Genomic DNA, 13,136 nt, shown 5'->3' with positions numbered 1-13,136 from the left:
CATCAGTCATGGCTGGTGGTCTGCACCACACGTTTTTGTCGGTGGTCAAGTAAAAAAAAATGCGTTTTACCACGTTTTTTGATTGCATTTATGGCCTTCCAAACCCCACCATTTCTCACAACATTCTCTCCCACCCTCTCCTCCTCTTCTTCCTTCTACAACCATGGTTTTCTATCGTTGGCCTTTCATAGATAAGGGCCTCGTTGAAAACTTTCCGGGTTTATATGAACGGTCAATGAGGATGGAACCGCGCTGCAACGAAGTGCGGTTCATCTGTGGGTCAGTGTGGTTCTTAGCTTGGTCTGTCTGGGCGTAAGTTTGAGCACCCCCCCCCCCCCCCCCCCCCACCTCCCTCAGGGGCATTGTTTTCTTATTCCCGCCCTCCTCTTCCCTCCTCCTCTGGTTTCCCTCCAATAGGGAACCTACTGCTATGTCCTATCACATAGCAGTGGTTAGGATCTTAAGAGATTAGAATTAGGCTCTTATGATATTAGAAATAGATTTAGGATCTTATGTAATAAGCTTAAAAAGCTTGAAAATTATTGTAATGTATTGTTCATATATTAATAAAATGAGTTATTTTTATGTTTGTGTCTTTTTATTTCTGTTTTTTATTTTATTCGCATTTTATTTTACGAATTGTAAAGCTTAAAATTGCAAAAGTTTTGTTAAAACATTATTCCGGATTTTCAAATCCGGAAACATATGCAAAATTCTAACAATACAATCCGGAAAACGAAATCCGGACCAGAGGTAAAATTGGAAGGAAAAAAAAAAGGGCGCGCGAGGAAAGGATTAGGTTGGGAAAAGTAAAACTCAAAAGCTTTTGGCATTCAATCTCTCAAAAAATGAATTTGATGTTCTCATTTCCACGTTTAGTCCAAACTTTTTCAAGCACAGAAGGCAATGTAGTATAAGTTTAGGAGTCTGGTTAAGTTAGAGGTTGATTCTTTGGTGAACATTCTTGAACTCTTGATAGGTGGTTGACGATAGATTACTAAGTAAAAGTTATTCGAAATTCTTATTTTTTTAAAGTAGAAGTTTACGTTTCTTTACGTCTACATTGACTTGATATGTGTTGGTTCGGCAAAAACAATGAAAAACAAATATGAGTTGAGTTTTGAGGCACAAGTATTATTTTTTTTTATCTTGTCGATTCAAAATGGCTAAGTAATTGTCTCGATCAACATGATGAGGAGGACCATGAACTTCTACTTTTGAAAGACGGTGTCTATTAAAGTATGATATTTATGGAAATTGTACATATGACTAGATATGTTTTTTATTCCATTGGAATATCGACATAGTTGAAATACCAACTTCTCATATCTTTGCATATTTGTGTTTTGATCTTGAAAAAAGTTAGAGTAGTCTAATTATAGTTGGCTATGCCAGCTTATTGGCTGATGAACTTCTCTTTGAGCTCATTTTTTACACAACTCACAAATCGTTTAGAGTTTGAAGGATTTCAATTATTGATCTAGAGTAGTCTAATTAAAGTGATTATATTTACAATTAAATTTAGAAAAATTACATCGGTATGACCCGAATGATTGGATTCTACCACTAAAAGTTGAGTTGCATTGAGTAACTAAAGTGCGTATACTACTTAAAATTAATTAGTTTAAAAAGTTCAAACAAACACAATTACAGTTATTGAAAATGATTTGTGGCTTAAAATAATTTTTCTTAGACTCAAATTAAAACAAAAGTTTCTTGTAGTTGTAGTAGCTTTCAAATGAATCTATGGAGTACGGCCAAAAACAAATGAATCTAACTTTTCAGTCATGGGAAGGGTATAATAAAATAACCATAGCAGTTCCGTAACTTTTTGTCGAAAATGTTGGTTTGTCATTATCAACCACTCAAATCTTTACACTTACACTATTTTAATTATCAATAATAAATTTAACAGAAAAAATAATTCTGATTGCATGTCGTCTTTTTGGACTTTGCTATTCCTCGTTTATAATTTAATAATTATTTCAAAAAATTAAAATTGTTTTTAGCACTTTAATAAATATGAATTATTTTCTTTTACCAAATGAATTATGTCACCTTGAAATGTTCTTCATTTGGACGACGATTTGGTAACAAAATGTTATTTAGTGACTAAAACTCACACATTTAAATATGGAGAATTGGGGTGCCGGGGTTAGAACCCCGACCAGCTAAGCTCACGGGGATAAATATTATTTTGTCGAAGAAAGGAGTACTTATTTGCATGACTCTTTTTGAATAGCAGATTTTTCAAAAATGATAACTTGGCTCGACATATAATCACTAATTAGAATCGTTATTGTGATTAGGTGGACAAATGAATGAAGAAAACTTTTAAGTATTTATTTTTTGATTGATAAAAACTTGTAATTTGATTTCTCATTGAAGCGGTTGATGAAAGGGGGAAGTGCGTAGCTAGGAAGGGTTTTCTTATCTTGTCCCATGTGAAAAAGGAAACGGACTGCAATGAATGTAGCCAAGCCCAAACTTTTTCCTTTAACTAAAAAGGGAAGAGTTGAAGTCGTATGATATCACTTATGACATTAGACATTTCAAAAGTGTCGTAATATTCTCGGTAAATAGCAAGATGAAGATTTGGATCATTCGTCGGGACATTGGAAAATTGGTTTTGTTGCACCATAGACAATAATGATGGCTTAAGTTCAAAATTATTAGTATATAGGGGTCCACAATACTTGAATGCAGATCATCAATGGTGGGAGTTACCTTATCATTTGAGGATTTAAATTCAGCCATTTAAAAACTAAAGATTGTTTTCTTATCCTTTGATGGAGGAATCTCTCGATCTCAGACATTGGCCCCAAGGCTTCAATTTCTTCGCATCCAAGCTAAGAAAACAATAAATTTTGAAGAAAAAAAACACAATGTAAGTTAAATAAAACAGAAAAGATAAGAGATTTACAAAATAAAATGAAAGAAATTTTTTACCATGATTCTCAACAAGTCCCCAACAACAGCGCCAAAAATTTTACACACCTGCAAGTGTATGTGTATGTCGTTGTAATAAAAAAAGTATTGAATCCGCAGGGAGGTGAGAATCTCAATGTTGCATTTCTATCCTAAGTATACAATTAAGACGCGCTTTTGAATTTTTGTAAGATTGATGATAAATTGGTTGAGAATATGCAATTGATAAAAACACATTGGAACCATTGGAGTTAATCGCTACAACGAATATTTTAAATCCTATTTTTTGCTTAATCCTCAGGAACACACTACCTAAGGATAAGGTAATGTCTAAAGTATCAAATATTATATTTCTAGCAACAAAAGAAGTGCCTCACCAACATAACTTCATATTTTCATGGTTTTTATGTTGGATCGACATATTAAACCTAATTGCATGTAACATTCCAGATAACTTCTAAGATAGTTTAACTGTGTAGTTCTTATGCAATGGGCTACCAAAAAGAAGATGAATCTTGTTCATGTAGGTAGTACCAAATCATTCTTATAAGCATTCCTTTAAACATTTAGTCTCATACGTGCATGGCCTTACGAACCCTCTCATTCCAGTGTGAATTCGGTTCGTCTAAAAGCTACCATGAGTCGCTCATTGTCATGCCTTGCGCAATTATGATCACTCCTCTCTCTCGTCAGCCTCAGGTGTTACATGCCCATTAGTTTCCGCTTGGTTCGTTCCCGAACCACGTGTTGGGAGAGGTATTCTTTGGTACCATTTGTAACATCCCAAATGACTTTAAGTATTGTTGACTGACCCACAAATTAACACAGTCTTTTTAGTGTGTTTTGTCCTCATTCACACGCTTTTCGAGAAATTTCGCATAAGGTCACCTATCCCAAAATTGCTCCAAGTCAAGCATACTTAACTGTAGAGTTCTTGTAGAATGAGCTACCAAAAAGAAGATGCATCTTGTTGGTATATGTGGTATCAAACAATTCTTATATGTATTCCTTTAACCATGCCGTCTCATACCTGCATGGCCTCATGAACCCTCTCATTTTGATGTGAATTCGGTTCACCTAGAAGCTGCTATGAGCCACTCATTTTCATGTCTTGTGCAACGACGATCACTCCCCTCCCTTGTCAGCCTCGGGCGTTACATTACCCATTTCATCCCAAAAGTTCCTATGTTGATCTCATGCTTCAAAACTTTTGTCTGTCCTTGCATTTCAAGAAACTACCTTCACCTCTCGGCGATTTGGTCGTTGCTTAATATTTTTCTTAGACTCACTAAAGTTATATTAGGTTTTGAATTTCCATAACAAAATAAAAGAATGTGATTATGGAAAGTTAGTCACATGACTACTTTCCATGATCTCAAGACAAAAAGAGATTACTTACTTATCATACTGATGAGCTACCCAACAAAAATAAAGAAAACAAGTAAATAGAAACAAGAAATTTTATTGAAATCAATGCAAGATTACAATAGTTCTACGGTGAAATGTGGTGTTGAATCAAGACTAGGCTTGTCCAATTTATATCATAAAATTCTTTTTCAAAAGATATTTTTTTTGAATAAACTAAATTAGCCCACCTAAATTGACACTAGGGAGAATCGATCTTGAGACCTCGAGGAGGATCACACTCTTAAGTCCCAAACCAATACCACCAGATCAACCAAAGTGGGTTTTTTCCAAAAGATATTAAATCACATATTCCGGAGGATTTCATAGGATCGATAGTTTAGCACGCAAGGCATAGACCCTCAATAAAGTCGTACCTTCTAGCGAGAGAATACGATCATGTCGGTTGTGTTTACACATCTACAATCTAAATAAGATACTTCTCTATGGTCTATAGGTATCGTGATGTGTTCTTATCACTTTTAACATAAGTCTAGGTAGTTGGCTAAGGTGAATGTCGTAAACATTCTTTAGAGCTTGTGCGAATGTTTTTTGTTGTGTATATGGCTTCAGACCTCTCTAAGAAGGGATCAATTCTAGTTGTTTCTTTGATTCTAGAAATGACCTAAGATAAATCACATATGAACCCATTGATGGTGGAAGTTAGACAATGAATTGTGCTGGAGCGCACATCTCTCTAAAGAAACCAATTTTCTAAAACACATATATAATGGTTCCAATATGAAGAAGAAAGTTACACATAACATCAAGTATAATGTGGGTGGTTAGTGTACATTACAAAAGAATAAAAAAGCAATAAAATTAAAATAATAAGGTTAAAGATTGAAGAAAATGTAAAAAACTTTACACTCAAATGCTAATTAAAATATCATCTCCAGAAGGCTATAAGTCAATGAGAGAAATTTTTTATCGACATTTTCTATTTTATCAAACAAACTTAAGTTAGCGATATTACCAAACATAGTCTTAGGAGGAATATTTTTTGTTTTTTGTCGTGGCTGGGGTTCGAAAGATCTTATATTTTATTCATTTTTCATGCCAACTCACGAGGACATAATTGTCAAAAAAAAACTCACGAGGACATAACCTTAGGAGGATACTAAGTACATGTGATTACAAGTTTTTTTTTTATATATATATAATATTTCTTGTTTTTCAATACCTCATTCGTTTTATATATGGGACGGTAATTATTTTTGATCAAATTTGGACGGTAACTTTATCTCATTTTTTTAAAACAGAATGAAAATTACATCTCATTATTTTTATAATAAAAATTAGATCTCATTCATTAAACCTCAACGTATCCTTCCCATACATTAAAAATAACTTGCATCTTTCATCTTCACACTTCTTAAAATAATAAAATGTCCAACCTAATGAATACGATTATTTCAGCCAATATATAATTTTGGATTACTATGATGAAATTTTCATAACTGTTTAATCTTCATTGTCCTCCATAAGCATATCTTAAAGACATGCATTGTTATATACAGAACTTCGAACATCCAATTAATTTATCTTAAAAAAAAAAGTAAATTCTAACTATTAGACTACATTACAAAAAAAATGTAACTATTAAACACATAAAATAAAATTTTCTCTCTTAATTAATTTTTCTTTATATAAGAGTTATCGAACTTCTAACCACTTATTTAATAAATTCAAATTCTTTAAATATGTAACCTATTCATAATGCATAGTTGGTTTTCAATCAATATATATAGCAAGCATTAACAATCCATAATGCATACTTGTCTTTCTTAATCTCTCCTTTTAGATAAAAAAAAATTCCAAAACAAATTAGAAATAGAAAATAAGTGCCAAATTCACATTCATATATATTTAGATTTAGATAACAAAATAGCTGCAAAATTACACACAGAAAACAGAGAGAGAGAGAGAGAGAGTGGCCGTTTGAACGGCCACCTCCATCTCCACCTCAACACACCTGTTTGGCCACTCCTCCATCTCTCTTTATTCCTTTCCCTCCTATTTTCTGCTTTTCCTTTTTCCTCCAAAAAAAACATTCTCAAAAAAACATCATAGGAAAAAGGAAAAACAACAATCTGGGATAACCCCACAAAAAAAAAAAAAAAAAACATTTTTTTCTCTTCTTCTTTCCAATGTCACCACCACCACCTTAGAAAGAAACAATTTTTTAATATTAAGTTCTTAATTGTTGGTGTTGTTGTGAAAGTTGAAAATTGTTCAACTAAGAGAGAAAGAAGAAGAAGAAAATGCAGCATAATATATTTGCTACAATGCGTAGTTTAAAGATCATGGATGGTTGCAAAGGTGGTTCTCAGGTTTATCACCACCGTTCTTCCGGTGGAGGAAGCGGTGGAATAGGTGAAAAGCTTCTTCAACAGCTTCATGATCATATTAAAAGTCAAACATTTAGAACCAAATCTGTTCATAATTTTCATAATTTCCCAACACCGAATCAGACACCGTCTGAGGTTGTTGCTGAAGGATCTCTTTTGCCTTATGGGCTGCCCATGACAGAGCTTTTAGAGCCGAAGATTGAGCCGGTTTTGAGACCGGTTGATTTTGTAGAAAGGTTGGCTGGATTGCATAATAAGATTGAGAATTGTTTGGATGTTGAGAGGTCTGAGGTTTATTTGGAGCATTGTTCGATTTTTAAGGGATTGTCTGATGTGAAATTGTTTCGCAGGAGTCTAAGGTCAGCACGACAACATGCTGTGGATGTCCACAGCAAAATCGTGCTGGCCTCATGGCTCAGGTATGATAGGAGGGAGGATGAGCTGATTGGCTCGTCCTCGATGGATTGTTGTGGAAGGAATATTGAATGTCCTAAGGCTACTTTGGTTGCTAATGGGTATGATCCAGAATTGGTTTATGATCCTTGTAGTTGTCTACGTGATTGTGATGAGGAGGAGGAGGATTTTATGATGTTTGATGATCAACAATGCTCTACCCCGGATGAGGATGATGGAGGGTGGGATATATCGTTTTGTATCGGTGATGATGAAATTAGGTGTGGTAGGTTCAATATGGCTTCGCTTTCGAGGCCGTTTAAGACAATGTTGTATGGTGGATTCATAGAATCACGGAGAGGGACAATAAATTTTTCAAGGAATGGGTTTTCTGTAGAGGCAATGAAGGCTGCCGAGGTTTTTAGTAGGACTAAAAGTTTGACCACGATTGAGCCTAATGTGGTTTTGGAGTTGTTGTCTTTGGCGAACCGGTTTTGTTGCGAGGAGATGAAATGTGCTTGCGACACATATTTGGCGTCGCTGGTTTCTGACATGGAAGATGCCTTGTTGCTCATTGAGTATGGACTTGAGGAGACTGCGTATCTTTTGGTTGCGGCTTGCTTGCAGGTGGTTTTGAGGGAGCTACCTGCTTCGTTGCAGTGTTCGGGTTTTGCGAAATTGTTTTGTAGTCCAGAGGGTAGGGATAGGCTTGCTGCGGCAGGGCATGCGTCGTTTGTTCTGTATTATTTCTTGAGTCAAGTTGCAATGGAGGAAGAGATGAGGTCGAACATAACCGTGATGCTCGTGGAGAGATTAGTAGAGTGCGCAAAAGACGGATGGGAGAAACAACTTGCATTTCACCAATTTGGTGTTGTTATGTTTGAGAGAAAAGAATACAAAGATGCACAACATTGGTTTGAGGTAGCCGTGGAGGCAGGGCATGTTTATTCGTTAGTCGGAGTTGCAAGGGCCAAATATAGACGCGGTCATACATATGCGGCATATAAGATTATGAACTCGCTAATTAATGACCATAAACCTGTTGGATGGATGTATCAGGAAAGATCTTTGTATTGTTTTGGGAAGGAGAAAATGATGGACTTAATCTCTGCGACCGAATTAGATCCAACGCTTTCGTTTCCTTACAAATACCGAGCTGTTTCTTTGCTGGAGGAGAGCAGAATTGGACCTGCCATTGCAGAAATAAACAAATTAATCGGTTTCAAACTTTCTCCTGACTGTCTGGAATTGAGGGCTTGGTTCTTGATTGCCATGGAGGAGTACGAAGGAGCACTAAGAGATGTTCGGGCAATTTTGACATTGGATCCAAATTATATGATGTTCTATGGAAATATGCATGGTAATCACTTGGTAGAACTACTCAGTCCTGTTGTTCAGCAGTGCAATCTGGCTGATTGCTGGATGCAGTTGTACGACCGATGGTCCTCTGTCGATGACATTGGTTCGTTGGCTGTTGTACACCAGATGTTAGAAAATGATCCAGGGAAAAGTCTCTTGCGTTTTCGGCAATCTCTCCTTTTGTTACGGTGAGTGTAATCCTTGTACTAATTTGACTTCATAAACTTTTTCCATGTAAGAAATTTCAGTGATTGGAATTGTCTACTATGGGTTGTGATGTATAAATCTGGATAGAATAATTTTGATTTTTCTTTTCATTTTTAACTGGCCATATTTCTGCACTGATTTAACAGATATTTGTTTGCTGTTAAATAAACCAGTTTATACTTGATAGTCTCATTGTAATAGGTTAAACTTGGAGAAAAATCGTTACGAACTATGATAAAATAATGAAACTGCAGAATTTTTTTATGGTGTGCTCGCCAGGGTCAACAATGAAGTAGCTATTGTGTGTGTGACATTCTTGAAACTACACTAAATTTTATGTAGTAAGTCTTAATCCAGGCCACGTACTTTTGTTGTTATTTATTTATATTCACTGCCTGCAGAATCAATGAAAGTTGATATCTACTTTGGTAGACTCGAGGGTACTTGTTAACTGAAAGCACAAATTTATTTTTGTTAGTTTTTATTATCTACTTTCATCTAGTTTTTATTTATCTATTATAACTTTTTTTAGAAAGTCTTTTTTGTTATCAACTAGGGGAGCCAATTAGTCTCTTATATCTTTATCATTTTATGCAAAAATCTAATTATTGTGAGTGTTGATTTTCCTGAATCTTGCAGGCTAAATTGTCAAAAAGCAGCCATGCGTAGTTTGCGTCTGGCTAGAAATCATTCTACTTCTGACCATGAAAGGCTTGTATATGAAGGATGGATACTGTATGACACCGGTCATCGTGAAGCAGCATTAGAAAAGGCGGAGGAGTCAATTTCTATTCAAAGATCATTTGAAGCTTACTTTCTCAAAGCTTATGCATTAGCTGACACAAATCTCGATTCTGAGTCTTCAGAGTATGTTATCCATCTCTTGGAGGAAGCTCTTAGATGTCCTTCAGATGGTCTTCGTAAAGGGCAAGTAAGTGTTATATATTTTAGAGTAAACACGCACTTTGATCCTTAAATGTTTAAGAAACTGTCACAGTAGTCCCTGAATCTATCAAAATTACAAAAACATAATTAAATGTGTCCTTCTTTAGTCAGTTTGGTCCATAAATTACTAATAAAAGATACACTTCGGGTTGTTTTTGCACTTTTGATACATTTAGGGACTATAGGGTTAGTGTCTCACACATTTAAGAATCAAAATGACTGTTCACTCTATATTTTACACTGGATTATGCATATTAACTTGATTTCAATGCTGAAGTAGTGTATTTATCTTTGTCGTTTTTTTTTAATTGTAGGCACTAAATAATCTTGGGAGTGTGTATGTAGATTGTGATAAGCTGGACCTTGCAGCTGACTGCTACATGAATGCACTCAACATCAAGCATACACGAGCCCATCAGGGGTTGGCGCGTGTATATCATCTTAAAAGACAGAGCAAAGATGCATATGATGAGATGACAAAGCTAATAGAAAAGGCTTGGAACAATGCATCGGCTTATGAGAAACGGTCGGAGTATTGTGGTCGTGACATGGCAAAGAGTGATCTTAGTATGTCAACACATTTGGATCCTCTAAGGACTTATCCTTACAGATATAGGGCAGCAGGTGAGTCATATACCAGTGGGCTAAATTATTCTTTGTTTTTTTATTGGGTTGTGAGATGCGAAGGGAGGGAACTGTGGCTGTGATTGTAAGCCATTTTTGTGTTCCAAATATCTATTGTTACATTTGTTTTTTGATGCATTGCAATTTTTGATCCCATGCTATTATTTACATAGTAATGTAGGACAGGAACCATAGTATCCCTCTTTTGATGATTAGGAATCGAACTTGGTACTCTGAGGATTACTGCACTCACACCACCACTTACGCTAGGCCTCAGTGGTAACCAATAATATCCCTCTTAGAAAGGTTTTCTATTGATAACCTAGAGTGCTCCTCCGACTCATTTCATATACTCTATGAATGAAGAAAACTCTATATTTTACAAGAAACGAAGTGTGTCAAATGTTTACACTGAAGGTCTATTTATAGACTCAGGAAAGTCAAACACTGTAATAAGCTAATCCAAAATAGAATTAAATCTATAAACAACAGAAGAAAGTTCCATATCAAAAACCTTAATTTACAAATTAAAACCCTAACATCAAAACTAAATGATCCAATGAAATGTAGTCTATTTGAAACATCAAAGTCTAAGAATCATGATTCATGCGAAATGAGGTGTATCTTGTTATAAACTTTAAGTAGAAAGGTATATAGCACCGACACTTTAGATTGAAGACGTGTCGGTGTCCAACACTGACCCGTTTGGCTTCATTAAATTATTTCATTTTCTCAAATTATTATCAGTCGACGGTTAGCGTTGTATCCAGTGTCTGCGTCAGTGCTTCATAGATAGAAAGTGAACATCAGACAATGCATTCAATGTTGAAGGAATATCTTGGTAGATCAGTAGATAGACTTTCTTTTCACAACTTGCCTATCAAACCATACTATTGTAGGCTACATGTTTAGCGTGTACTTATGAAAGATTTTGCACTTACTAGATCGCCGACCCGTATGATGCACGGGTCTTATGCGTTATTATATATTAGTGGTAATAAAGAATTCTTGAAAACATACTTTCACTAAAAACAATATATTAACAATAGAAACAATATAGACTATCTAAATGCAATGTCTTTTTCTTTTCTGGAAAATATCTAAATGCAATGTCAACATATCTGTTTAAGGATATTAGGGGTCCTTTGCTGTTTGTTTTTCCTTTTTTGTTCTGAGTTGCTCTTGGTTCATGCTCAATTACTTTTGTTTACGTCAATATCTCGATAGGCCAATTTGATCATAATATTGCATAGAACCTTTGAAACCAATTAGTGCAGTGTGTATATCTGCTCTGCACACACACAAGCTTATAATGTTTTTACTTGGAAACTCTGTCTACCAGTTTTAATGGATGATCATAAAGAAGCTGAAGCAATCGAAGAGCTTTCAAGAGCCATTGAATTTAAGCCAGATCTTCAACTCTTAAATCTTAGAGCAGCCTTTTACCATTCAATAAATGATTTCGCTTCTTCCATCCGAGACTGCGAAGCAGCCCTTTGTCTTGATCCAGGCAACGCCGAGACGCTGGAGACTTATAACAAAGCACAGGAGGATATTAAGAAACAAAAGTGAAAGAATCAGAGATTAGAAAGAATACATGTTTTTCCCAAGTGTTCCCTGTGGACACAAGGCTATTCTTGCCAACATGTACTTTTTCAAAAAACATGAAGGACCAGTAAATCATCAGTGCTATTTATATGTTTTAGCTTTTGTCTCAAGCAAAAGGTATGGTCCATAATTTTCAACTGACCTTGTGGAAGCAGAATTTCAGAAAGGAAAAGTTAGAAAGCTCATTTGGGTTGACACAGAAAGGGAAAGTAGAGGAGCAGGATTTCTTGTAAATATATGTAACTATGGCTAGTGCACAGAATCGCAGCTATTATGCTACAACAGCTCAAAAATAGCGAGGAGAGTTCCTTTGTTAGAAAAAACATGTATATGAAAATTCAATTTATGTAAGTCCAAGATTTAGATCTTTACTACCATTGTATTTTTGGCTGAGCATTTGTTAATACGCATTGTGTTGTAACATTTTGTCACTTCTCTGTTGTATAAAACACAATTTCCCCTGGTGAATGTATGTTTGTGATCAGTTCTTTTTGGTGAAGCTGTATCCTTAGTTATTTTTATGTTTTCAGTTTTTCAACTGCTTAATTCTTCTTCTCTATTTTGTATCTTTTCTTTACTTAGATTGTTTTAAAATCCCACAATACCTTGTAAAATGTTGAAATATCTCAACCAGACTCCGACCGGTGTTGTCCAAAGAAGCACTGTAGCATAGCAAAATTTGAACAAACCAACTGCTGTTGATACAAAGTATTATCAAATAGCGGCTACAGTGAGTGTTATAACACTATAATGCAGTGGAATTTCAACAAATTGTTATTTTCTGCAATCTGCGAGTAACAATATTGACTCTTCAGTCCCTCTAGTCAAATCTCAATTGTTGAATTAATATAACGGTAGAAGCATTGATCTTTCGGCCGTTCAATTTTTTCAGTGGTTGAGATTTGACTCGAGGGACTTGAAAGGATATAGCTGGGTACATGTCCATGTTAATTGAGACGAAGACGACCATGCATAGTTGTATACCTGACATTCTTAAACTTTTTATTCTTTCCTTTTATGATTCACATGCAATGCAACCTTAATTTTCAACCTGGTTTCTTTGTTGTGTTACTTGTGAATAGTGAGATTAAAAATAAGGTAAAATAAAAAAAGAAACGTAAAAAGGGCCTGCAATTTCACATTCTGATAAAGGGTAAGCTGAAATTATCTTGTCATAAGTTTTTTCTCCTTGTTTATGTGTTACCCACGTGGAAGTGCTTTTCAACATATCTGTGACAACTTTAAAGCAAAACCTTAGTTTTAATTATTCTCACGAGATATCCATATTTCCAACTACTACTATTTATTCTCCCAACA

General features: G+C 35.2%; 1 protein-coding gene across 2 annotated transcripts; it reads left to right on the top strand.

Moving 5' to 3' along the window:
* Positions 1 to 6,119: 6,119 nt before the first annotated feature.
* Positions 6,120 to 12,318, top strand: LOC11417882 (ethylene-overproduction protein 1). 2 transcript variants are annotated; one of them, XM_024782581.2, is made up of 4 exons: positions 6,124 to 8,623; positions 9,282 to 9,573; positions 9,902 to 10,211; positions 11,554 to 12,318. In XM_024782581.2, the coding sequence occupies exons 1-4, from the start codon at positions 6,597 to 6,599 to the stop codon at positions 11,781 to 11,783; spliced, it is 2,859 nt and encodes a 952-aa protein (XP_024638349.2). In that variant the 5' UTR covers positions 6,124 to 6,596; the 3' UTR covers positions 11,784 to 12,318. The 2 variants fall into 2 exon arrangements, with proteins under 2 accessions (XP_039689114.1, XP_024638349.2); XM_039833180.1 differs by lacking the exon at positions 11,554 to 12,318 and having other exon boundaries at positions 6,120 to 8,623; positions 9,933 to 10,116.
* Positions 12,319 to 13,136: the final 818 nt, after the last annotated feature.

The sequence above is a fragment of the Medicago truncatula genome, chromosome 4 (genome assembly GCF_003473485.1).
Source record: "Medicago truncatula cultivar Jemalong A17 chromosome 4, MtrunA17r5.0-ANR, whole genome shotgun sequence".
NCBI lineage: Eukaryota > Viridiplantae > Streptophyta > Magnoliopsida > Fabales > Fabaceae > Medicago > Medicago truncatula.
This window is presented reverse-complemented; position numbering and strand designations above follow the sequence as displayed.

Coding starts and splice junctions, on each gene's coding strand:
- LOC11417882 (XM_024782581.2), top strand. CDS start 6,597: ATGCAGCATAATATATTTGCTACAATGCGTAGTTTAAAGATCATGGAT. Junction 8,624..9,281: donor CAATCTCTCCTTTTGTTACG/GTGAGTGTAATC, acceptor TGAATCTTGCAG/GCTAAATTGTCAAAAAGCAG. Junction 10,212..11,553: donor TTACAGATATAGGGCAGCAG/GTGAGTCATATA, acceptor TCTGTCTACCAG/TTTTAATGGATGATCATAAA.